We start from the raw sequence: 23,377 nt of genomic DNA on the forward strand, positions 1-23,377 counted from the left end.
ACCATAATTTTTCTTGTTGTTATGCGGATTGTTTTAGCATTGGCCTGTTTCGTGGCCGCGTGTCGCGCCGCATTCAGTGCCGAGGAGCTCACGGAGCGGCGGTTGCGGACTCCATCGGGAATCATACCTGTCAAGTCAAGCGAGTTTGACAGTTTCTTCGAGGGAGAAAAGGATTATTTCCTTGTCTCGTTCTTGACGGCACAGACAAACCAGAAATGCCAGCTGTGCCGTTATTTCCAGCTCGTGTACGAAACAGTTGCGCGCTCGTTCTATGAATCGAACCCGTCGTTCCAGAAAGTGTTTTTTCTCTCTGTCGATGCGAGCGACAACATTGCACACTTCCAAAAGTACAACATCAGCACTGTGCCACACCTCTGGGTATACCCTATTTCCTCTTTAATATACAAGCCTGCTGATAGCGACGATGCGTTTGACAAAAGAATCCCAATGCCAGAGAGCTTGTCCATTGTGAGCGAGCACTACACCTATCCAATAACGGACACCATTAAGCAGGCGGATCAGGAGCTCCGATTTGCCACATTTTTGGGCGAGCTCACCCAAACAAAAATCGTGATCAACAAGCCAATGGACCTGGTGCTGGCATTGAAGTACTGTGCTGGCTTCTTCGTTCTGTTCAGGGTTCTAAGGTCTAGAAAAGAGAAGGTGCTCGGCAAAATTAAGAATGGAACAGCAGTGCTGGTCCTAAGCATCATTGCAATATACATATGCTTTTCCGGCGTGAACTTTGCTGTGCAAAGAAACGTGCCGTTCTTGGTCAAGGACAAAGACGGGAGCCTCAAATATCTGACCCCCGGAGTCCAGAACATGATAGGGGCGGAGGTCACACTATCAATAGCGTTCCAGATGATATTTTCGCTTCTTCTATGGCTCCTAATCCAAGGTATTCCAAGAATCCCAAAGGAAAACCAGGCTGTCGGCATGCTCCTTTTTGCTGCCATGCTCTTCATCACCTACAACTTATTCACCAGCATGTTCAAAGCTAAAGACCCCGGTTATCCATTCACATACCTTTATATACCTATCTTCTAGACGACTACTGCTCGCTTTCGCTTTTGTTCACAAAGTAGAAAGACAAGCAGATAAATAACGCTCCCAAAATATACACCCCTGAGTTAACCTTGTGTTTAAACACGAAGTCGCACACCATGGCAAAGGGAATCGTCAGCGACAGTCCTAGCGTGACTGTCAACGGCGACGTGAGAAGCATGGCACGGGCCCAGAGGAAATCCGCGAGGAACGAGATGGCACAATTGAATATGACCACGAAATATACGTACGAGGTTGGCGGGAGCTCGAACTTCTCGTACCCGATTTTGTCCAGCAAAACTAACGGTGGCCATAGAAACAGCAGGTTGAAGATTCCAACGAAACCAAAGAAAAGTCTCATGTCGATTCTGCTGTCGTTCTTGATTTTCAGCTTGAGCAAGATTGAGTAGACTCCGTACAGGAACGCACCAGACAAGGCAAGAATATTGCCCAAAACGACGTACTGTTTGGTTTCCGCTGGCGATGGGTCATCGTTGCGGGTGACAAGAACAACGCCGACAAACGACATCAAGATAGAGGCCAGCTTCGTTTTATTGATGCGCTCAATCAGGAACAGCGCACCAACTATCATGGTGAAGAACGACGACGTTGACGACAAGATGGTCTGCGAGGACACAGAGGTGTATAGTAGCGATGCGTTTGTGACCAAATTGGACAGAAACCACAGGGTGCAGAACCAGAATGCCAATTGGATCGTCTCTTTGACGGTGAGCGGTAGATACTCTGCGTCGAGGTCGTATTCCGTATGGTTTGACAAGTGGTAGGGAATGAGATAGAGCGCGAACGATGCAGTGTTTATCCACGTGATAAAAAACGGTTTTGAGTAGATGTCTTTCTCGAACAGGTCGTTGAGCAGCACCGACGACAAAACCCAGAGCCCAACCACGCAGAAAAGAAAGAAGAGTCCCAGAGACCAGTCGCGCGATCGCTTCGCCCTCTCAATAGCGCTTCTGGTGAGGGTCAGGGAAGACATAATTGGCAACAGAAACTGTGGCTATTATTTTGTTTTTGGGGCGATCGACGCGTCGACGTTTAGAGTGGTCTGGTAAATCTTTTCAGCTCCATATTCAGCAGGTAGGAGAAGTACTTGAACTGGAACGTCGCTAGCGACGTAGTGCTCAGCTCAGCCGGCACACGAGGACAAGACACGTTGTTAGTGTTCTTCCCCAAGGACGGTGCTACCCACATCTTCTCGTGAGGAGGAGACACCTGAAGGGGCACCTGCTCTGCCACCAGAAAGTCGAACTGTTGTGGTGACATGTGAGGGAGTTTTGCTTTCAGGTGGTCGAGGGTCTTTTTGCGCAGCAGGTGTGGGTCGTAATAGGGCTCAAGAGCAGGCTGGTAGCTATGGAGGAAATTCGATGTACGCTGACGGGCCGAATTCCTAGAGCCGTGAGTAGTCTCGGATCCCGAGCTGATTTCTGACTGTGGACCAAGCGAGAGCTGGGACATAGAGGTGGCTGGAGTAGAGAGCTGTTTCCGCCGGTCGGAAAGGGACTGTCTGGACGAGCTCAGGGACATGTATGCAGACAGACTCAGCTGTGCGGAGGAGCTAGCAGATGACAGGTCGGTGCTATCCTTGTTTTCCAGCATGGGGATGAGACAAGGAAAAATTAGAGAAAATAGCAAGTATTTAAAATAAGGTTTTAAGGATGTTATCACCGAACTGTAGCTGACGCAGTACAGAACAGATAGTGCCGGGTGTGCTGACTCGGCCAGGAAGCAGTATTTCCCTATGCAAACGCATAACGGATCCCCATATTTTTATGTATTTTCGGAAATGGGCAATTACCCGGTTGAAAAGTGAAAAAAAATTTTCAAGTTCAAGGTACGACCGAGTGTTTGCCACAGCTAATTGAGTCACTATTTACGATACATAAACCATGTCGTGGCTGTTTGGAAGTAAGCAGGACAAGAAAGAGACGCCAGTGGCTCCAGCTGGCCAGGGCGGGTTCGACGCGAACCAAATCTCGGACATTTCTAGCATTCTGAAGAGTAACACCTTGGATCCAACCAAGCTGCATCCTTTGGCCGGTCTCGACAAAGACATCGAATATTTGGACCTGGACGAGGAAAAACTCACCACTCTGGAAGGCGCCGGCAACGGGCTGTTGCCATCGAGAGGATGGACCGACGATCTCTGTTACGGAACGGGTACCGTGTACGTTCTAGGACTGGGTCTTGGAGGTATCCGTGGATTAAACGAGGGTTTGAAAAATCTGCCACAGGGAAGGATGGACCCTGTGACAAACCAGCTCAGGCCAGTTCCCTTCAAGCTCAAATTGAACACAGTTTTGAATCAGGTCACCAAGTTTGGCCCCCACATGGGTAACAATGCCGGTGTTCTGGCTATTATGTACAACCTGATTGACTCTTCTCTGGACAACATTAGAAACAAGCACGATGACCTCAACTCGCTGGCTGCTGGCTTTTTGAGTGGCGCTCTCTTCAGAAGCAGCAAAGGTCTCAAACCTATGGGGTATTCGGCTGGTGCAATGACCTTGGTGGCCGCAGCATGGTGTGGACTCAAACGAGTGATCAATTGACGAATAACGATTATAGATGACGGGTCATAGATGTATATATGCGAACTGTGCGAGAATTCAGATTTGCGACGGCAGAGGCAGACGCCAGGTGCTGCCCCACGAGCTCACAATTAGACAGTAGTGTCTGTTGATGAGGTTGAGCTCCTCTAGCTCGTCCAGCAGCTCCAGACGGTTGATAGCGGCCAGCTCGTCCTCTGGTATCCAATGGCTGTATATGTAGCTTAGGTCAGACACGTTAGTGGACTCGAAACCGAGCTTTTGCAGTCGCTCGTGCTGCTTTTCGATTGTGGAGTATTTCAGCAGCGACGGCATCTGGATTCCGCGCATCGAGAGGTTTTTCAGCATGATCTCGCCGTAGTGGCCTGGCGAGTTGCCGCCTATCGGGTCGTACACAACAAGCACGGCCTCAGCGAGGTTTTCGCGCAGAAATTGCAAAACTCGATCGCTTTCGACGTCCTCCATGTAGCACACACAGCACTCGCTCAGAACCAGAGTAGGCAATGACGGATCGACTGCTGGCAATTGTGTCATGGAACGGAGTTGGCGTAGGTCGAGTGGAGCCAGATGGTACCGAGGCGTGTCCAGCGCTGCCGAAGAGGCATTAAATTGCTCAACTGTGGTGGGTTCGGGCTCTGGTTGTGCACCAACTACAGACCTCAGCAGTTCTTGGTCTAGGATACTGTACTTTTTTATTCTGCACGTTTCTTCGAAATCGATCTCGACCACAGTCAAATTGCTATTGTTTTCAAGCAGCCTCATGCCCCTCGTGTCGCTCCCGCAGCCAAGAATAATGATTTGCACCGGTGTGGCGGCTTTTGCAGCTAGCCATTTATCCAGCACAAGGTCGATGGCACGGGTCCGTATCCAAGTTCCGCGGTTGATCACGGGGGACTTGAGCACGACCGGCAGTTTAGAGGTCAGCTTGGCCTTGCCGGACCCATCAAAAAGGCCGAAGAACTGTTTACTCAACTGTCGTCTCACAGCCAACCGTTTGTATTCAGAGTCAATTGCCAGCAGTTGGTATTTAAGGGTCCCGCTTATAATAGCCTCAAGGTACTTATCCTGCAGATACCTCTTTAGGTGACACGAAAATCTGCATGCGAGGGCGTCGTAGTCGGTCGACCTGGTGATCTGATCTTGTTGGAGCATTATTTGTGATAAAAAAATTAAAAAATAGGGTCTCGGGTGTATAGGTGTGGACCTTGAGGTGCACGGCGTAAATTTTTCCGTAAAGTGTGGAGTTCGAAAAATGCAACGAATTGTGTCAAAAATCATGTGTCTCTGAAAAATAGAATCTGGCGTATCTGTCGTCCGACGAGCCATTTTATTGCCAAATGGCTTCCAGATAAGCGCGGTGGCGTCCCTGGCGTAGCCAAGACCAGGCGGTCTGCACTTCGCAGAAAACCCGCCTTGCACACTCACCTCCACTGCCGCTCCCAATTCTGTGGCAGCAGCCACATCAAGGCTGTGCTCTAAGCGTATGGAACGCTTTCGATCAAGATTTTGCAACCAGCGCCACTGTTCGGAGATATATAAGACGCCGTCTAGATCTAGTACGTACAGACCTATGACAAGTATGGCGAAAGACGACTCAGTCATTGTTTCGAATGAGAGCGCAAATTTTTCGGATGAGAGCCTAGATCTGGTCGACGCTCCAAATCCATTCTTGGATCCTGCCATCGAGCGCAAATTCAGACAGATCTACGAGGAGAGCCAGTACGAGTGTCGTCACCGGCTGGATCCGGAGTTCACCTGGACGAAGAAAGAGGAGCGCAAAGTTCTGTGGAAGCTCGAATACCGCGTCACTTTCCTCGCGTGCTTCATGTTTGCTGCCTTGCAGATCGACAGAGGTAACTTGGCCCAGGCTGTGTCGGACAACCTGCTGGACGACCTCAACCTCACCACGAACCAGTACAACACTGGTAACACCATATTCTACCTGTGTTTCTTGTCCATGGAGCTGCCATCGCAGCTGATCTCCAAGAGACTGGGTGCAGACGTCTGGATTCCTCTCCAGATGTGTGCGTGGTCCATCGTCACCATCTGCCAGTTCTGGCTCAAGGGCAAGCACAGCTTCTACGCCTGTCGTGCTCTCTTGGGAATTTTCGAGGGAGGATTCATCCCAGACCTGGTCCTGTGGATGTCCTATTTTTTCACTGCCAGCGAGCTTTCCATCAGACTGAGTTTGTTCTGGACCAGTTTGTCGCTGTCGCAGATTATTTCCGCGTTCGAGGCCTACGGACTGCTCCACTTGCGTGGCCACGCCGGAAAGGGCGGCTGGGCATGGCTGTTCATGGTGGAAGGTCTGTCGACGCTCGCCATTGGAATAGTTTCGTGGTTCCTGATGGTTCCTAGTGCTGTGCAGACGAAAAAGCCGTGGAACAAAAAGGGATGGTTCACCGAAAGAGAGGAGAAGATCGTGGTGAACAGAATCCTCAGAGACGACCCTACCAAGGGCGACATGCACAACCGTCAAGGACTGACGCTCAAGATGATCTGGACCGCTCTGATGGACTACAACCTGTGGCCGATTTACTTTATCGGTCTGATTGCGTACATCCCCGTCAACACTGTCACCGCGTACCTGACCCTGGTGTTGAAGAGCTCTGGATTCGGCACGTTCGATGTCAACCTGCTCACGATTCCCTACAACGTGCTCCACATTATTTTGCTGCTGCTGATCACGTGGTTTTCCGAGAAAATCAACGAGCGACTGCTGCTTTCGCTGGTGCAACCAATCTACTCGGTTCCGTTGATAGGAATTTTGCGTTGGTGGAGCGGCTCGCTGGACAACAAATGGGGCACATTCGCCGTCACTACGTTGCTTCTCGGTGTGCCTTACATTCATGCAATGATGGTGTCGTTATGTTCGCGAAACTCCCAATCGATCAAGACTAGAACCGTCTCTGCGTCGCTGTACAATATGTTTGTGCAGGCGGGATCCATTGTGGCGTCCAACATCTACAGGACCCCGGATAAGCCGTACTACCGCACGGGTAACACGGTGCTGTTCTGGATCTCGTTCCTGATGATCCCGACCCTGCTGCTGTCAAAGCTGTACTATGTGTACCAAAATAGGAAGAGGGACAGGATCTGGCAGGCGATGTCCGAAAAGGAAAGAGAGGATTACATTCTCAACTCGCAGGATGAGGGTTCGGCAAAACTGACGTTCCGGTTCGCCCACTAAATAGAAATAGAATATCAATCCGTCGAGTTTCTCCGTGACGTCAAGTAGAGTACATGTATATTGCTGTTGAATTTTGTCTGTTGAACGGTGCCGGGTGTGTCCAACAAAATAAAAAAATTTGTCGGGCAGCGCAGCTCAATAAGCCTACGCGTAGCGAGCGAGCGCAGTGCGCAGAAAATATTTTGATTTAAATTAGACGTCTATGTCTTGTTGAGAGAGCTCAAGAAGAAAGGTGTTTGGATTACGGTAAGTAAAGAGAGGTGGAGAAAGGACCGGGCACAACCAGGGCGGCGAACGACCATGCGGGTGTCTAATTGGGGCGAATTGGCATCCGGGGGGTGAATCTGTTTAGCACAAGATACTGGACTGAGACTCCCGCTGTCTCGCAAGATCGTGTCTAGAATGCTCTTGTGGGCTGGCACAGAAATGCTCGACCACCTTACAGGGACCTGTTTGCCTGGCAAATTTCTGTCTAAACGACAGCCCTGTCCCCCGGCCGTGCTGTGTTTTTCTTCCACCCCATAGAATATATTTTCCATGACTAATGCTCAGATTATTTAGGCTCTCTAAATTCGCTACTCGACCCTTAGCAACGATGACAGCCTCATACAAACAAAAGCACGCCACTCTTCCCAAGCATTTCTTGGGACTTAATTCCGTCGAAGTCGCCGAGCCCTCTGAGGTGAAGGACTTTGTCGTCAAACACGAAGGACACACAGTTATTCAGAAAGTGCTGATTGCCAACAATGGTATTGCAGCCGTGAAAGAGATCCGCTCGGTGAGAAAATGGGCCTACGAGACGTTTGGCAACGAAAGAGCCATCCAATTCGTCGCCATGGCCACTCCCGAGGACCTCGACTCTAATGCCGATTACGTCAGAATGGCCGACCAATACGTCGAGGTTCCTGGAGGAACCAACAACAACAACCACGCCAATGTGGACCTGATTGTTGAAATTGCAGAGAGAACCAAAGTGGACGCTGTCTGGGCAGGTTGGGGACACGCGTCCGAGAACCCAGAGCTGCCTGAAAAACTGGCCGCGTCTCCGCGCAAGATCGTCTTTATTGGTCCGCCAGGGTCCGCCATGAGATCGCTAGGAGACAAGATTTCCTCGACGATTGTGGCCCAGCATGCCAAGGTGCCGTGTATTCCATGGTCTGGAACCGGCGTCGACAAGGTCACCGTCGACGAGAACGGAATCGTGTCTGTGGACCCAGAAACCTACGCCAAGGGATGCTGTGAGGGCCCCGAGGACGGTCTTCGAAAGGCCAAGGAAATCGGGTTCCCCGTCATGATCAAGGCCTCCGAAGGAGGAGGAGGTAAGGGAATCAGAAAGGTCGAGAAGGAGGAAGACTTCATCACCCTGTACCACCAGGCCGCCAGCGAGATCCCAGGATCGCCAATTTTCATCATGCAACTGGCCGGCTCCGCCAGACACCTGGAAGTGCAGCTGTTGGCCGATCAGTACGGAAACAACATCTCGCTCTTTGGCAGAGACTGTTCTGTGCAGAGACGACACCAGAAGGTCATTGAGGAAGCGCCAGTCACGATCGCCAAAGAAGACACGTTCAGACAGATGGAGGCTGCTGCCGTCAGACTGGGTAAACTGGTCGGCTACGTTTCTGCCGGTACGGTCGAGTACCTTTACTCGTACGCCGAGGACAAGTTCTACTTTTTGGAGCTGAATCCGAGATTGCAAGTCGAACACCCAACCACCGAGATGGTTTCCGGCGTGAATCTGCCTGCCACGCAGCTGCAGATCGCCATGGGTATTCCTCTGCACAGAATCAGGGACATTCGTCTTTTCTACGGAGCAGACCCTCACACCGCCACAGAGATCGACTTTGAGTTCAAGAGCGAGAACAGCGTGACGTCGCAGCGCCGTCCTATCCCCAAGGGCCACTGTACTGCGTGCCGTATCACCTCGGAAGACCCTAGCGAGGGATTCAAGCCGTCGAGCGGTACGTTGCACGAGCTGAACTTCCGGTCCTCGTCCAACGTCTGGGGCTACTTCTCGGTCAGCAACCAGTCCTCGATCCACTCTTTCTCCGACACGCAGTTCGGCCACATCTTTGCGTTTGGAGAAAACAGACAGGCGTCGAGAAAACACATGGTGGTTGCACTGAAAGAGCTGAGTATCAGAGGTGATTTCAAGACCACCGTCGAGTACCTGATCAAGCTGCTCGAGTCGCCCGATTTCGAGGACAATACCATCACCACAGGATGGCTGGACGAGCTGATCAGCAAGAGACTCACCTCAGAGAGACCAGACCCTCATGTTGCCGTGATCTGCGGTGCCGTCACCAAGGCGCACCAGGCGTGCGAGGAAAACAAGAAGGAGTACATTGCCTGCCTTGAGAAGGGACAGGTGCCGGCTAAGGAGCTGCTCAAGACCATCTTCAACGTCGACTTCATCTACGAGGGCCAGAAGTACACTTTCACGTGTGCCAAGGCCGCAGAGGACATGTTCAGCCTGTTCATCAACGGCTCCAGATGCGTGACGAAGGTCAAGGCTCTGGCCGACGGGGGTCTGTTGGTTGCTCTGAGCGGCAAGTCGCACTCTGTCTACTGGAAAGAGGAGGTCGGGGCCACCAGAATCTCCGTGGACGGCAAAACTTGCCTGCTGGAGGACGAGAATGACCCTACCCAGCTCAGAACTCCGTCTCCAGGTAAGCTTGTCAGATACCTGGTGGAGAACGGCGGGCACGTGACTGCAGGCAAGCCGTTTGCCGAGGTTGAGGTGATGAAGATGTTCATGCCGCTGGTTGCGCAGGAGAACGGTGTTGTGCAGCTGTTGAAGCAGCCGGGCTCTACTCTTGCTGCGGGCGACATCCTGGCCATCTTGTCCTTGGACGATCCGTCTAGAGTGAAGCATGCTCTGCCGTACGACGGCACTCTTCCGGACCTGGGCGATCCTATCGTTATTGGCACTAGACCCGTGCACAAGTACCAGAAGCTGCTGAACGTGCTGACGAACATTCTGGCCGGATTCGACAACCAGGTGGTGATGAACGCCACGCTGACGGACCTGATCCAGATTTTGAAGGACCCAGAGCTGCCGTACTCTGAGTGGCAGAACGTGATTTCTGCTCTGCATTCGCGTCTGCCGGCCAAGCTGGACCAGCAGCTGACAGAGCTGGTTGAGAGAAGCCACAGAAGAAAGGCAGAGTTCCCTGCCAGACAGGCGCTGAAGCTGTTTGAGAAGGCCAAAGCAGAGGGCCAGATCGGAGCAATTCTCGAGCAGGCCATCGAGCCACTTCTGGAGATTGCCCGTGGCTACAGAGAGGGCCTGGAGAGCCACGAGTTCGCTGTGTTTGCCAAGCTTCTGATGGAGTACTACAACATTGAGAGTCTGTTCAGCGGCGAGAACACGCGGCTCGAGGACGTGATTCTGAGACTCAGAGATGAGAACAAGAACGACCTCAGCAAGGTGGTTGCGTATGCGCTGTCGCACTCGAGAATCGGTGCCAAGAACAACCTGATTGTCGCCATTCTCGACAAGTACAGACCGGTGTTGCAGGAGAACCCAGAGGCACTCAGAATTTTCAAGGAGCCATTGAAGAAAATTGTCGAGCTTGACAGCCGGGCGACCGCCAAGGCCACGCTCAAGGCCAAGGAGGTCCTCATTTTCTGCTCCTTGCCATCCATCAAGGAGAGATCCGACCAGCTGGAGCACATTCTGAGAACGTCTGTTGTCGAGACGAGGTACGGCGAGACCACGGCTGCCAAGCACAGACTTCCAGACATGGAGGTTATCCGCGACGTGATCGATTCCAACTACGTTGTGTTTGACGTGCTGACGCAGTTCCTGTGCTCTGCAGACCCGTGGATCGCTGCTGCTGCCGCAGAGGTGTACATCAGAAGGGCCTACAGAGCGTACTCGGTGACGGAGGTGAGACACCATCTTTCGGCGTCGAACAGCTCGCCGGTGGTGTCGTGGCGGTTCCAGCTGCCTGCGCTGTCGACGGCAGCGTACAACTCTGTGCCCGACTCCATCAGAAACTCCAAGTCCACCTCGATGAACAGGGCCGTTTCTGTGTCGGACCTGACGTTCATGATCAACAAGGACGACTCCCAGCCTCTGCGGACGGGTATTCTTGTTCCTGCGGGCCATCTGGACGACGTTGAGGACATGCTCAGCAGGGGCCTGGAGCTGGCAGACGTCGGCGCGGGCCAGGACCCTATCAACGTGTGCAACGTTTTTGTGCAGTCGACCGAGGGCTATGACACCGAGGAAGACGTTCTGAAGCAGATGGCCGAGGTTGTCGACTCGATGAGACACGAGCTGCACGACGCGCTGATCAGAAGACTCACGTTTGTGGTGACGGATCACGTTGGCACGTATCCAAAGTACTACACGTTCAAGTACTCTGACGGGGCATACGTCGAGGACCAGGTCATCAGACACATCGAGCCGGCCATGGCGTTCCAGCTGGAGCTCGGCAGACTGTCGAATTTCCACATCAAGCCGGTGCAGACCGCCAACAGAAACATCCACGTCTACGAGGCGGTGGCCAAGAACTCGGCCGGCATCGACAAGCGGTACTTCACCAGGGGCATCATTCGCACGGGCTCGATCAAAGACGACATCACGGCGCCTGAGTACCTGACTTCGGAGGCCCACAGACTCATGAGCGACATTCTGGACGCTCTCGAGATCATTGACACCTCCAACACCGACCTCAACCACATCTTCATCAACTTCTCGGCCGTCTTCAACATCACGCCCGAGGACGTGAGAAACGCGTTTGGCGGCTTCCTTGAACGGTTCGGCAGAAGACTCTGGAGACTCAGAGTCACCGGCGCCGAGATCAGAATCATGTGCACGGACCCAGAGACAGGCGTGCCGTTCCCGCTCCGAGCCATCATCAACAACGTCAGCGGCTACGTCGTCAAGTCGGAAATGTACATCGAGGAGCGCAACGCCAACGGCGAGTGGATCTTCAAGTCCTTGGGCACTCCGGGAGCCATGCATCTCAGAGCCATCTCCACGCCGTACCCTACCAAGGAGTGGCTGCAACCAAAGAGACAGAAGGCCCACAGTCTCGGAACCACGTACGTGTACGACTTCCCAGAGCTTTTCAGACAGGCCGTGCACTCGCTGTGGAAGAAATACGACCCTACTGCCAAGGTGGGCGACGACGTCTTCAGCTACCTGGAGATCATCACCGACGAGGCCGGAAACCTGACGGAGGTCGAGAGAGAGCCGGGAGCAAACACGATCGGCATGGTCGGTTTCAAGATGACTGCCAAGACACCAGAATACCCAAGAGGAAGACAGTTTGTGGTCATTGCCAACGACATCACGTTCAAGATCGGCTCGTTTGGCCCGAAGGAGGACGTCTTCTTCCACAAGTGCACAGAGCTCGCCAGAAGCCTGGGGATCCCAAGAATCTACCTGTCGGCCAACTCCGGTGCCAGAATGGGCATGGCCGAGGAGCTCATTCCTTACTACAAAGTCAACTGGATCGACCCATCCAACCCATCCAGAGGCTTCACGTATCTGTACCTGACGCCCGAAGACCTGGCCGAGCTCGAAAAGACCGGCAAGGGCGGCTCCGTCATCACAGAAAGAGTCGTCGAGAACGGCGAGGAGCGTCACGTGATCAAGGCCATCGTCGGTGTCGAGGACGGGCTCGGTGTCGAGTGTCTGAAAGGGTCTGGTCTGATTGCCGGAGGCACCGCCAGGGCGTACAGAGACATCTTCACGCTGACGCTGGTCACGTGCCGGTCCGTTGGTATCGGTGCCTATTTGGTGAGACTTGGCCAGAGAGCCATCCAGGTCGAGGGCCAGCCTATTATTCTGACTGGTGCTCCGGCCATCAACAAAGTTCTGGGCAGAGAGGTTTACTCGTCCAACTTGCAACTTGGAGGCACGCAGATCATGTACAGGAACGGTGTTTCGCACATGACTGCGAGAGACGACCTGCAGGGTGTGGAGAAAATCATGGAGTGGCTGTCCTATGTGCCGGCCAAGCGCGGACTGCCTGTTCCAATTTTGGAGTCACGTGAAGACCCGTGGGACAGAGACGTTGTTTACAGGCCGGTGAAGAACGAGCCGTACGACGTGAGATGGCTGATTGCCGGAAGAGAGACCGTGGACGGCTTCGAGCCTGGTCTTTTCGACCGCAACTCGTTCCAGGAGGCTCTTGCCGGCTGGGCCAGAGGTGTGGTTATTGGAAGGGCCCGTCTGGGCGGCATTCCGATGGGTGTGATTGGCGTGGAGACCAGAACCGTCGACAACCTCGTTCCTGCCGACCCGGCCAATCCTAACTCGACCGAGCTGCTGATTCAGGAGCCGGGCCAGGTTTGGCATCCGAACTCGGCCTTCAAAACGGCACAGGCCATCAGAGATTTCAACAACGGAGAACAGCTGCCGCTGATGATCATCGGTAACTGGAGAGGTTTCTCTGGAGGCCAGAGAGACATGTACAACGAGATCCTCAAGTACGGTTCCTACATTGTGGACGCGCTTGTGGACTTCAAGCAGCCGATTTTCATCTACGTTCCTCCTACTGGTGAATTGAGGGGTGGATCGTGGGTCGTTGTGGACGCCACCATCAACAAGGACATGATGGAGATGTATGCAGACGTGGACGCTCGTGGAGGTATTTTGGAGCCTGCTGGTGCGGTCAACATCAAATACAGAGAAAACAAGCTGGTGTTGACGATGGACCGTCTGGACGACAAGTGCAAGAGGCTTCGCCAGCAGCTGTCTGCCGAGGGCATTGCCGACGAAGAAAAAACCAAGCTCACCAAGGAGCTGAGCGAGAGACACAGGGAGTTGATGCCTATCTACTCGCAGATCGCCGTGCAATTTGCCGACCTGCACGACAGATGTGGACGTATGCTTGCGAAGGGTGTGATCCGCAAGGCTTTGGAATGGACAGACTCTCGTCGCTTCTTCTTCTGGCGTGTGAGAAGAAGACTGAACGACGAGTATTTGATTGCCAAGATTGCCGAGCAGCTGCCGCAGTCCACCAGACTGGAGAGAGTCGCCAGACTGAACTCGTGGTACCCATCTTCGCTGGACCTTGAGGACGACAGGGCCGTGGCCACGTGGACCGAGGACAACCACAAGCTCCTGGAGAACAACCTCAAGAAACTGAAGGGAGACGCGGTCAAACAGACTCTGGCCAGACTGTTCCGCACCGACATGAAACACACGGCCGAGGGGCTTTCGGAGATCTTGTCTCTGTTGCCTGCCGAGGACCGTGAGGCGATTTTGAAAGAGCTGAAGCAGTAGCTGAATTTACATTCTGTTGATACGTTAAATAATTAAAAATCTTAGTCTTTTTACCTGTTCTATTAAGTCCCTAAATCTTTTTTAAACGCGCTAGCGACCGATCCCCATTTTATTGCTTTGCTTTGCTCATGAGATTTGCAGGATTCTTGGTGGTGTTTGCCACGTTAGGCGGCGGGATGGCTGCACCGGTCGAGTCTCTGGCCGGGACCCAACGGTATTTGGTGCAAATGAAGGAGCGGTTCACCACAGAGAAGCTGTGTGCTCTGGACGACAAGATCAAGAGTCTGAGCCATTTCCGAGACGGCATCGACCGAAGCTTTTCATTTGGCAATTTCGAGGCCTTCTCGGGCAAGTTCAGCAAGGAAGCGTTGCTCAGAATGGCTTCCAACCCAATGGTTGCAAAAATCGTGCCCGACAGCCTGGTCGAGGCCGTCGACATCGACGTCGAAACAGACGCTCCGTCGCATCTGGTCAGACTGTCGCAGGATGAGCCCGTCAGCCCAGACGACTCCGACTATTTCTATGACTCCGAGTATTTGGGGCAGAACGTGAATGCATACATCATCGACAGCGGAGTGTTTGTGGACCATCCGCAGTTCGAGGGCCGCGCCGTCAACGGACCCAATTTCAGCGACGACGTGTCGAACACAGACTTTGTGGGCCACGGCACACACGTGGCTGGTATCATTGGGTCCAAGCATTTTGGCGTTGCGAAAAAAATCAACCTCATCAGTGTGAAAGTTTTGGACAGATACGGCCAGGGCTCGCTGTCGTCGGTAATTGCCGGATTGGAGTATGCGGTCAAACACCACAGGGAGCACGAGAATACGCCGGGGCTGGCCAATCTGTCGCTCGGAGCGGCGAAAAGCTCTGTTCTGGACGACGCCGTCAAGGCAGCCTATCAGAGCGGCCTGGTGATCGTCGTTGCCGCAGGAAACAGCAACATCGACGCCTGCAACACGTCGCCGGCCGGCTCGCCCTACGCGTACACCGTGGGCGCGATCGACGACTCGCAGGACAAAATCGCCAGTTTTTCCAACTGGGGCAAGTGCGTGAATATTTTTTCCAGTGGAGTGGATATCAAGAGCCTGTCCAATAGCAAGACCAATTTGAAGAAAGTGCAGACGCTGAGCGGCACGTCGATGGCCAGTCCTGTTGCCGCGGGGCTGATCGGCGTGCTGCTGAGCAAGGGCGTGTCACATGATGAGATCGTCTCCGAAATGGAGGATCTGTCGATCAACGGGGCTGTTCCAAGAATCAGTCTGCTGTTGCGGCCAGGAAGCCCCAACAGAATAGCGTCGAACGGCATCAGAGAGTACGACTTGGACGTGATGCGGGTGTCCAACAGCAGCGTCACAAACGGCACTGTAGTTAGAGCGTAGGTAGATGGCAAGTGAATATACGATCCGGACGTTTAGCGGTGCGGCTGGTGCGTGAAGCTGATCACGAGCCTTCCGGAACGCGCGTTGTAGGACACGAAGATCAGCGAGTGGCACGGCGCCTTGGCCGGGCTCTGGTCCACGGGCGACGACTGCAGAGCCATGAGTTCGGAGTCGATGTCGTCGTTCTGGAAAAGCATGTCTATCTCATTGACGCATTTGAGACACTCGCGCACTCTCATCTGAACAGGGTCGCAATACTTGCGCGAAAACTCAGACTCCGTCTGGTACTTGAAGTCGTAGCCTGTGGCCTTGCTTATGGCGAGAATATATTTTTCGTATAGTCGCAGGAGCACCGTGGCGGGCGTTTTTTCTTTGGCGGCCGTCCTTGCGAGAAGCTGCGCGTGCGGCTCCGTCGTCGTGAACACTAAGTTGCACAGCTCCTGTTCGTGGTTGAGCTGGAGCAGCTGGAGATAGTAGTCGAGCGATTTGATGACCGAGTCTCTGTTTTCGCACGGAGAACACAGGTCGTCGAGGCCGTCTGTGTCCTGGCCGCAGCAAACACACACAGACGCAGGCCGCCGCGGGTCCTGATGGCCTGTGGCATGGCTGTGCAGCAGTCGCTGCTGCATGTCGGCCCTGGAGTCTACCGGAGACTGGGTCGGGGCATCGTGCTCGGCCAGCGAGTCTTTCTCGAGCCCAGACCCGTCGGGCTGCTCGGGAGACGACGCGGTAGACGACTGCGGCACGTCGGGAGTCGTCTCGGGCGGTTTTGCGGATTTTGTGCGCGGAGTGTCGGCCGCGGCCGCCGTCTCCAAATCGGTATCCAGACCTCTAATCTGCTGGATCATGTCGTATTCCTCTCTATTTTTGATGACGCTGGTTTTCGACCCGCGCCGCTTCTGCGCTCGCTCGATCACGCGGCACGGGTTGCACGTCTTGAACTGCAAGTGTTCGGGCGTCTCAGACACCAGTCTCTTGCGCTTGCATCGACGGCACGTTATGGGCTTGCCGTTGACGTAGACGTAGTCTGTCTCGGAGCCCTCGCCGGCGTTGTTGTACGCCTTGAGCCGCGCAAGAACGCGCTCATCGGTCAATTCGGAAGCCACCTTCATGTCGAATTAATAGGGGGCCAAGGGTGTATGCATCAGCTACTACAAGTTTTTTTTTCTCTTGATTATTCTCCGGGTCGATCGACCCGTCGTCTATTTGAAATAAATGAATCACCTAGATCTAAAACACAAAAAACCCTTCCTCCTCTAAGTACAAGACGATCTTCTGGATCGCAGTGTTGATCGGCAAAGAGTCGAGGTCCACGCGGATCTCCGCGTCGGCAGGCACCTCGTAGCCCTCAATGTCCTTTCTGGAAGCCTGGAAGTACCCTCTTCTGTCGTTAGCCTCGCAGAAAGCCCTAGGCGTCTCGACAGACACCACGGCAAAAGTGCCGGACTTGGCGACGGTGCTTCTAATGGCAGACAGCTCGGCGTTCGAAATGACCTCCTCGTTGTTCACCACAATCACGCCGGCACCGGATCTCACCAGCTCGCCAACAATAAAGCCGACTGCTTCTTTGCCGATCCTGGCCGCATCCAGCAGCGTGATGTGTCTGCCGCCGGCAAACTGGTTGAACGTGGCCTGCAGAGCATAGCTCAGCGCCTCGACGCCCGAGTTCGGCAGACCCTGTAAGTACAGGGCGAAACCCTGGGTCTGTCTAGGAGGATAAGCGGTTCTCAGGATCTTGACCACCTCAGGGTACGAGAACCACTCTGGGATGTGAGTGCCCTCTCTGAGCCGCTTTCTGAGCTCGGTTCCGGAGATGTTGAGCGTCTTGGTGCCGTCTGGGATGCTGTCGATAGGGGCGTATCTGGCCTCGTCGGGCAGATAGGTGACCATTCTGAAGGGAACGACCTCGATCTCCAGCTCGGTGGAAAATCTCTCCACGAGCTCCTGCGCGTCGTACGGACCGTAGAAAGGAACCCCCTTGGAGTTGGAGCCCGGTCCCGCGTGGTCTCTGCCCACAATGAAGTGCGTGGCACCATAGTTCTTTCTGATGATCGAGTGCCACAGGGCCTCTCTGTCTCCGGCCATTCTCATGGCCAATGGCAGCAGAGCAAGCTGCGCCATGCCGTTGGGATACTTTTTGATGATCTCCTGGTACACCTTCACTCTGGTGTGGTGGTCGATGTCGCCTGGCTTGGTCAGCCCGACAACGGGGTGGATCAGCAGGTTGGCCAGCTTGTCTCTGGCAGCACGCACCGTCAGCTCTCTGTGGGCCCTGTGCATTGGGTTTCTGGTCTGGAACGCCACCACCTTGGACCAGTGCTTGTTGGCGAACTCGGAACGCAGCTGGGCCGGGGTCTTTCTGAGCTCGGTGTAGTCGTAGTGCTTCGGAGCATTGATGGCCTGTAATGCGCCACCAATGTACACCTCACCAGCCACGTCGAACAGGTAGCGGACAGCCGGGTGCTCAGGGTCGCCCCTGAACACCTGTTTGGCCTCCAGCTGCTTGTCCGGGGTGTAGATGTCGCCTATGGTGAGAATGGCCAGTGCCAGGTCGTCTCTGGGGTCTCTCAGCACAATTCTGTCGCCAGACTTGAACTGCGAGCTCACCTGCTTGGAAACGTCCAGGGTGATGGGGATGGGCCAAACCTCGCCCGTGGAAAGACGCATCTTGTGCACGACAGACGTGTAGTCGGCCTCGTTGAGGAAACCGGTCAACGGAGAAAATCCTCCAACGAGAATCAGCTCGAGGTCGCACAACTGTCTGTCAGTCAGCGAAAGAGACTTGAGCGTGGCAGCCTCGGCGGCCAGCTCGCTCTTGATTGGCGCATCGCGTAGCAATAGATCCTGGAGGACACCTCCGTGGGGAACGAGCATTTTGGGAAGAGAGTCGATCAACTTTTGATTAACTTTTCACTCGAGGCTTGGACTTTGTCGTCGGTACTGATAAAATTGCACGTGACTCGGACAAAGAAGCCACTGCAATTTTTTTGCTTCTTGGCCCGTCTAGAGCTGCACAGCCCTGAAATCGGTCTGCTCCAGACGGTACAGGTTTCTGCACTCGACGATGCGCAGCTCGCACTCCTTCATGGACGTGGCGTCGCCGAGCTTGCCCTGCACCGTCCCGCCGAGCCGCTCGACGCACATCCGCTGCGTCTTGGCCAGCACGCGCGACATCACGCTCTGCACCTGGTTCGTAGCCAGCACCACGTCCTGCAGTCTGAAGAGTCTGTCCAGCAGCAGCGCAGAGAACAGGTCGCCGACGCCGGTGAAGTACGAGTCCAGTTTGGGGATTTCGAACAGAATTGGCTCGTCTGCGTCCTTGGACGAGACGCAGCAGTAGAAACAGCCTTTGGGCTCCAGACCGAGCTGCTGCGCGCTCAGAAACAGCGACGAGACCACCACGTGCTTGACGTGGTGTTCCGTGTGCAGCGTCGCAAGGGCGCGTCGCAGGTCGTCGCGGCTGGCGATCTTGAAGTCCAGCAGCAGCTCCAGCTCGAGCTGGTTTGGCGTGATCACGTCGACGAGGCCGCTGTGCACCAGCTGCCTGTAGACCGGGACCACGTCCTCGCTGACGTAGAGCTGGCCGTCGTCGCCCATGACGGGGTCCAGCAGCCAGAGACACTCGGGACGGCTTTTTTTGACGGCCTTGCACATCTGGCCGACCGCGGCCAAGGAGCTGGCGCCGTGAATGTAGCCCGTGAGCAGGGCGTCGTAGCGGACGTTTATGTCGCACAGCCCGGCGTAGAGCTGGGCCAGCTTATCGCCCGCGACCACCTCGCCATGGACACTGCCGTAGCCCGTGTGGTTGGAGAAGTTGACCGTGTTGAGCACGTCGACGTTCCAGCCGAGCGTCTGGAGCGGAAACGTGGCGGCCTTGTTCCCCACGTAGCCGTGGGCGACGTGCGACTGGATCGAGAGGAGTTGCATGGGACGAAGAGACGATAAGATAAGGTCGGCAAGGAGGGGTTGTTCGGGGCGCTGGCGCGAAATGTGTGTGTCCAGCGGAACTAAACGACTTGTCGCGGCCTCAAATGCTCTGCCTCGTTGTGTCTGCCCTGTGCCAATTGTGTGACACTCGAGCGCACCTTTTCTCTATAAATATTCTCGAGAAAAAATTAGTCAACAGCAGGTAAAAACCGGAGGTCGAGAAGTCACCGGCTGCAGCCGCTCGACTATCACCGTTTTCGTGCCAACGCTAACCAGCTGGATGCCCTGGTCCAGAATGGTCGTATTGCCCTCCTCCCACTTGGACTCGTCGATCTTGCCGGACAGATACGAGTTCCAGTTGTTCTGCAGGTCCTTGCCGACGGGAACGGCGCTGTCGGTGATCGAGGACTCCATCGCGTTCACGATCATCGGGATCGGGTTGGTGAACGGCACCTCGATCTCGGAGTCCTCCACCAGCATGCGCGGCTTGCGCGCCAGGTCCAGCGGGCTCTGGCCCGGCACCAGCAGCGTCTGCACCACGTTCCAGGCCTGTCCCTTGAGCACGGCGAGCTGTTTGCGGAACATGCGCTCCTTGAAGCCCGGGTCGCGGCTCAGCATCTCGCGCAGCAGAACGCTCGTATCCTCCCACCACGCTTTCGAGGTGAGCAGAGGCAGAAAATGGTTTCTGGTCTGCACGGAGAACGGCTGGCCAATGATGGAGATCGGGAGAAACAGCCACCCAAACGGGAACGACCGCCACTCGTTCGGGTGTTTCCACGGCAGCGACAGCCCGTTGTCGATGGCCCCGAGCCGGACGCGCGCCCGGCCGTTCTCGTGCTCCACCTTGAGCATCCAGTTGTCGAGGCCGCGGTCGGTGTTTCTGACGATGAAGTCGAGAATGACCAGTTTCTCGATCTCCCGCTGTAGTTGCGAGAGCGTGTCTGCGGTCCACTCGAACGCCCCGCTGGTCTGCGTGGCGGTCTGTGCCGGGCCCTGGTGCGGCAACGGGTGTCGTCTGAAAAATTCGTCTGCCCCCACGTAGCCGTCCAGATACAGCTGGAACGAGCCCACCTTGTGTCTGGGCTTCTTCTTGCGCAGCACGTAGCCGATTTTTTCGTAGAAAGGATAGTAGAAGCTGTCCGACGAGAGCGTCACGATGTCTGTGTAAGGGACGATGTGGGTCTGGAGCTGGCGGTCGAGCAGACTGGTGGCGCTCTCGGCTATGTAGCCCGTGTTGGGGATCAGGCACGAGCGGCCAAAGAAGCACGGAAAGAAGTTTCTGTGGATCCATTTGGTCATTTTCGGCGACAGGGGCCCGTACGGCTCCTCGTCCTGGGGCTTGAACACGCCGATCGGCTCGTAGTTGGCGTTGTAGACAAAGTACGACCCCGACGACCCGGACGAGATCAGCCGCGGCTTGATGCCGAGCTCGATCGCGGCCGCGCCGCTCGCGACGATCCGCTCGAAGTCCTGCTTCGTCGTGGGGCCCGAGTCCAAGAACCCGGCGGGGGGCAGCTGGGCCAGAGGGTGGATGTCTGGCGGCGCGCGGAAGACGGAATAGTATATTTCTGTTGTGTGGGGCTGGACGTTTTTGGAGCGGAAGAAACGCGGCAACCTCAGGTCGCGGATATTGTTTGTCCACTGAGCAAGAGACCGTTTTGAGAACGGCGAGTGGTCTGCGCCGGCGGCGGGCGCCAGCAGCGGCGTCGTCTCAGACGGCCCGCCCGACGACGATCCCAGCGCAGGGCACTGGAGCGGGCTTGGGGGTCCGGGCTGGGCGGTGATCGTCATGGGCTAGCGCATGCGTAAAATATTTAAATAATTTGAGAAAAAGAAAATGACGTCCTCGTCGCTCTTGGGCAGCGTTCTGCCGCTCGTGGTGCCGTTTCTGGCGCAGCAGGACAAGCTGAACGCGGCGTACGCCAGCTACGAGCTGTACGCGGCGGTGGTGCCGCTGTTGTACCGGAAACTGCTGTTTACCGGCAGACCCCTGGTGGACAGCGAGGGCAGCTGGACAAACATTGGCTCGCTGAAAAACCCGCTCATCAGCGACAAAAAACACAGCGAGATGTACACGCTGCGACAGGAGCTGCTGTTGCAGACGCTGACGCTCAACAAGGAGCTCGCCAGGTGTGTCGAGCAGGTGGTGGTGGTGGATCAGGAGATTTTGCAAGATTTGGCACAGGTGCTCAGCAGATGCCCGAATCTGCGAAGATTCGAGGTGCCGCAGCCGGACCGCTGGCTCGGAGAGATCTACACCAAGCCTCTGGAGTCGTTTGTGGTCACCGAACTGGACCAGCTGTGCCATTTGCCGGACACCGTCAGACGGCTGAAACTCGGGGTGCTCAAGTCGGAGTCGCTCTCTGTTTTTGACCGCCAGCGGGCCCTAAAAAAAATCTACTCTCTGGACGCGCTCGAGCTCGCGGCCGACGAGCCGTCCATCACGACGTTCCTCAAGTTTGTGCAGCCGTTCGCGCGTCTCAGACTCAGATCGCTCAGCATCGTGTATTATCACGGCTACAACGACTACAACCACGTGTCGCGCACCTTGGTGCAGCAGCTGCTGGACAAGACCGACCTGGCGACGCTGCGGGAGCTGGAGATGGTGCTTGGGTGCGACGAGATGGCGTGCGGGTGTCTCGGAGAGTTCTGCCACCATTTGGTGTCGAGACCGTTCGATTTGCGCAGACTGGCTATTTTGCAACGCACGGTCCACAGAGACCACAACTACACGGAAAAATTCGACGTTGCCGTGACGTCGCTGCTGGCGTCGATGCCCAACAACGAGCGTCTCACAGAGCTGTATATCAAGCACGCGCCGCCGCTCGACGCCATGATCGTGCACGGGTTCGAGGGAAACTATAATAAGCGACGCGACCTGTACCACTCGACGCTGCCGCAGCTGCGCGGGCTCGAACGGCTCGTGTGTCCCACGTTCGTGTGGTCGCTCGCGTGCTACGAGCAGCTCATGTCGGACCTGCTGTGGAACGGCTGTACGTGCGACCATTGCGAGTCTTTCCTGTCGCTTTTTGACGAATTTATCATGAAACACCATTACTATGACGCCGCGTCGGGGCTCGAGAAAGACGTCATCTCGCCGTGTTTCTTCAGCTGCGCAGCAGCAACGCTCGCCGCCCGGTTCGTGGGAAGACCACTCGAGCACCTCCCGATGCTCGACGTGTACTGGAACTTCCACTCTCTGCTCAACATGGACCACGACGCCGGCTACGACTGCCGCTTCAACCAGAGCTTTTTCAGGCACCTGGCCGCCTGCATCTCGCATTTCCTCCAAGACTACGTCCACGAGGTGTCGCGGACAAACCCGAACCTGTGGCACGTCAACTTCAGCGGCATAGTGTTTGAAAAAGCAGACTTCTGGGTCTGCAAAAACGAAAAAGTGTATCGAGTCCAGTAATTGTGTCTATTTGCCAAACCGCTCGTAGAACCGCTCGCGCTCGTGCTTGAGGTCCAGCGAGTACTGCAGGATTTTCTCGTGGCTGTCTGTGTCCTCAGGCGTTTTGAAATGCTTGGTGAACAGCCGGTCGCACGTCTGTCGAATGGCGTCCATCTCCTCAATTTTGTTCATGTATTCGTAGTCAAACGTCACAAACGCCTCCTTCTGTATCCGCTGGCACTCCCGCACCATCTTCCACAGGGGAACACACTCAGAACTCCACACGTTGCGTGCTCTGTCGCACTGGAGGAATTTGTTGAACAGCTCGGCACAATTGATCGAAATCGCCTCCGAAACGGGATACTCGCGCTTGTACATCTCCAGCCGGTACGCTTCCTTGCTCGATTGTTGCTGGAGGCGATAGGAATTCGGGTCTGTTCGGTGTTTCGAGTCGTCGCCGATTTCTCGACCGTCAGTCTGTTTGGCCAGCAGCTTTTTGAGCTGGCGGTCGCTTATCGTTGACTCCTTCGAATCAACATACTTTTGTAGCTCTTCGGGTAATTTATCGTCCGTAGTCTCGGACTTTCTAAACCACATTTACCCCACAAGAATAAATAAAATAAATAA

At 55.0% G+C, this 23,377-nt stretch overlaps 14 protein-coding genes across 14 annotated transcripts; 7 read left to right on the forward strand and 7 right to left on the reverse strand.

Moving 5' to 3' along the window:
• Window positions 1-21: 21 nt before the first annotated feature.
• KL928_002791 (uncharacterized protein) lies at window positions 22-1,050 on the forward strand (the record flags this gene model as incomplete). The annotated part of the gene is made up of 1 exon (XM_043203306.1): window positions 22-1,050. The coding sequence occupies one exon, from the start codon at window positions 22-24 to the stop codon at window positions 1,048-1,050; it is 1,029 nt and encodes a 342-aa protein (XP_043059945.1).
• A 116-nt stretch (window positions 1,051-1,166) lies between these two features.
• KL928_002792 (uncharacterized protein) lies at window positions 1,167-1,832 on the forward strand (the record flags this gene model as incomplete). Its single annotated transcript, XM_043203307.1, has 2 exons — window positions 1,167-1,408; window positions 1,469-1,832. The coding sequence occupies 2 exons, from the start codon at window positions 1,167-1,169 to the stop codon at window positions 1,830-1,832; spliced, it is 606 nt and encodes a 201-aa protein (XP_043059946.1).
• Window positions 1,833-2,100: 268 nt separating this feature from the next.
• Window positions 2,101-2,661, reverse strand: KL928_002793 (uncharacterized protein; the record flags this gene model as incomplete). The annotated part of the gene is made up of 1 exon (XM_043203308.1): window positions 2,101-2,661. One exon carries the CDS (start codon window positions 2,659-2,661, stop codon window positions 2,101-2,103), a length of 561 nt encoding a protein of 186 aa, XP_043059947.1.
• Window positions 2,662-2,951: 290 nt separating this feature from the next.
• KL928_002794 (uncharacterized protein) lies at window positions 2,952-3,614 on the forward strand (the record flags this gene model as incomplete). The annotated part of the gene is made up of 1 exon (XM_043203309.1): window positions 2,952-3,614. The coding sequence occupies one exon, from the start codon at window positions 2,952-2,954 to the stop codon at window positions 3,612-3,614; it is 663 nt and encodes a 220-aa protein (XP_043059948.1).
• A 57-nt stretch (window positions 3,615-3,671) lies between these two features.
• Window positions 3,672-4,763, reverse strand: KL928_002795 (uncharacterized protein; the record flags this gene model as incomplete). Its single annotated transcript, XM_043203310.1, has 1 exon — window positions 3,672-4,763. The coding sequence occupies one exon, from the start codon at window positions 4,761-4,763 to the stop codon at window positions 3,672-3,674; it is 1,092 nt and encodes a 363-aa protein (XP_043059949.1).
• Window positions 4,764-5,181: 418 nt separating this feature from the next.
• KL928_002796 (uncharacterized protein) lies at window positions 5,182-6,801 on the forward strand (the record flags this gene model as incomplete). Its single annotated transcript, XM_043203311.1, has 1 exon — window positions 5,182-6,801. The coding sequence occupies one exon, from the start codon at window positions 5,182-5,184 to the stop codon at window positions 6,799-6,801; it is 1,620 nt and encodes a 539-aa protein (XP_043059950.1).
• Window positions 6,802-7,396: 595 nt separating this feature from the next.
• KL928_002797 (uncharacterized protein) lies at window positions 7,397-14,047 on the forward strand (the record flags this gene model as incomplete). Its single annotated transcript, XM_043203312.1, has 1 exon — window positions 7,397-14,047. The coding sequence occupies one exon, from the start codon at window positions 7,397-7,399 to the stop codon at window positions 14,045-14,047; it is 6,651 nt and encodes a 2,216-aa protein (XP_043059951.1).
• Window positions 14,048-14,175: 128 nt separating this feature from the next.
• KL928_002798 (uncharacterized protein) lies at window positions 14,176-15,429 on the forward strand (the record flags this gene model as incomplete). Its single annotated transcript, XM_043203313.1, has 1 exon — window positions 14,176-15,429. One exon carries the CDS (start codon window positions 14,176-14,178, stop codon window positions 15,427-15,429), a length of 1,254 nt encoding a protein of 417 aa, XP_043059952.1.
• Window positions 15,430-15,461: 32 nt separating this feature from the next.
• On the reverse strand, window positions 15,462-16,541 carry KL928_002799 (uncharacterized protein; the record flags this gene model as incomplete). Its single annotated transcript, XM_043203314.1, has 1 exon — window positions 15,462-16,541. One exon carries the CDS (start codon window positions 16,539-16,541, stop codon window positions 15,462-15,464), a length of 1,080 nt encoding a protein of 359 aa, XP_043059953.1.
• A 118-nt stretch (window positions 16,542-16,659) lies between these two features.
• Window positions 16,660-18,303, reverse strand: KL928_002800 (uncharacterized protein; the record flags this gene model as incomplete). Its single annotated transcript, XM_043203317.1, has 1 exon — window positions 16,660-18,303. One exon carries the CDS (start codon window positions 18,301-18,303, stop codon window positions 16,660-16,662), a length of 1,644 nt encoding a protein of 547 aa, XP_043059954.1.
• Window positions 18,304-18,331: 28 nt separating this feature from the next.
• KL928_002801 (uncharacterized protein) lies at window positions 18,332-19,356 on the reverse strand (the record flags this gene model as incomplete). Its single annotated transcript, XM_043203318.1, has 2 exons — window positions 18,332-18,993; window positions 19,059-19,356. 2 exons carry the CDS (start codon window positions 19,354-19,356, stop codon window positions 18,332-18,334), a joined length of 960 nt encoding a protein of 319 aa, XP_043059955.1.
• A 268-nt stretch (window positions 19,357-19,624) lies between these two features.
• On the reverse strand, window positions 19,625-21,147 carry KL928_002802 (uncharacterized protein; the record flags this gene model as incomplete). The annotated part of the gene is made up of 2 exons (XM_043203319.1): window positions 19,625-20,784; window positions 20,964-21,147. The coding sequence occupies 2 exons, from the start codon at window positions 21,145-21,147 to the stop codon at window positions 19,625-19,627; spliced, it is 1,344 nt and encodes a 447-aa protein (XP_043059956.1).
• A 46-nt stretch (window positions 21,148-21,193) lies between these two features.
• KL928_002803 (uncharacterized protein) lies at window positions 21,194-22,771 on the forward strand (the record flags this gene model as incomplete). Its single annotated transcript, XM_043203320.1, has 1 exon — window positions 21,194-22,771. The coding sequence occupies one exon, from the start codon at window positions 21,194-21,196 to the stop codon at window positions 22,769-22,771; it is 1,578 nt and encodes a 525-aa protein (XP_043059957.1).
• Window positions 22,772-22,777: 6 nt separating this feature from the next.
• KL928_002804 (uncharacterized protein) lies at window positions 22,778-23,347 on the reverse strand (the record flags this gene model as incomplete). The annotated part of the gene is made up of 1 exon (XM_043203321.1): window positions 22,778-23,347. The coding sequence occupies one exon, from the start codon at window positions 23,345-23,347 to the stop codon at window positions 22,778-22,780; it is 570 nt and encodes a 189-aa protein (XP_043059958.1).
• Between the last annotated feature and the right edge of the window lie 30 nt (window positions 23,348-23,377).

The sequence above is a fragment of the Ogataea angusta genome (assembly GCF_019207475.1).
Source record: "Ogataea angusta isolate 61-244 chromosome Unknown 61-244_NODE_5_length_850226_cov_91.758892, whole genome shotgun sequence".
Classification (NCBI taxonomy): Eukaryota; Fungi; Ascomycota; class Pichiomycetes; order Pichiales; family Pichiaceae; genus Ogataea; species Ogataea angusta.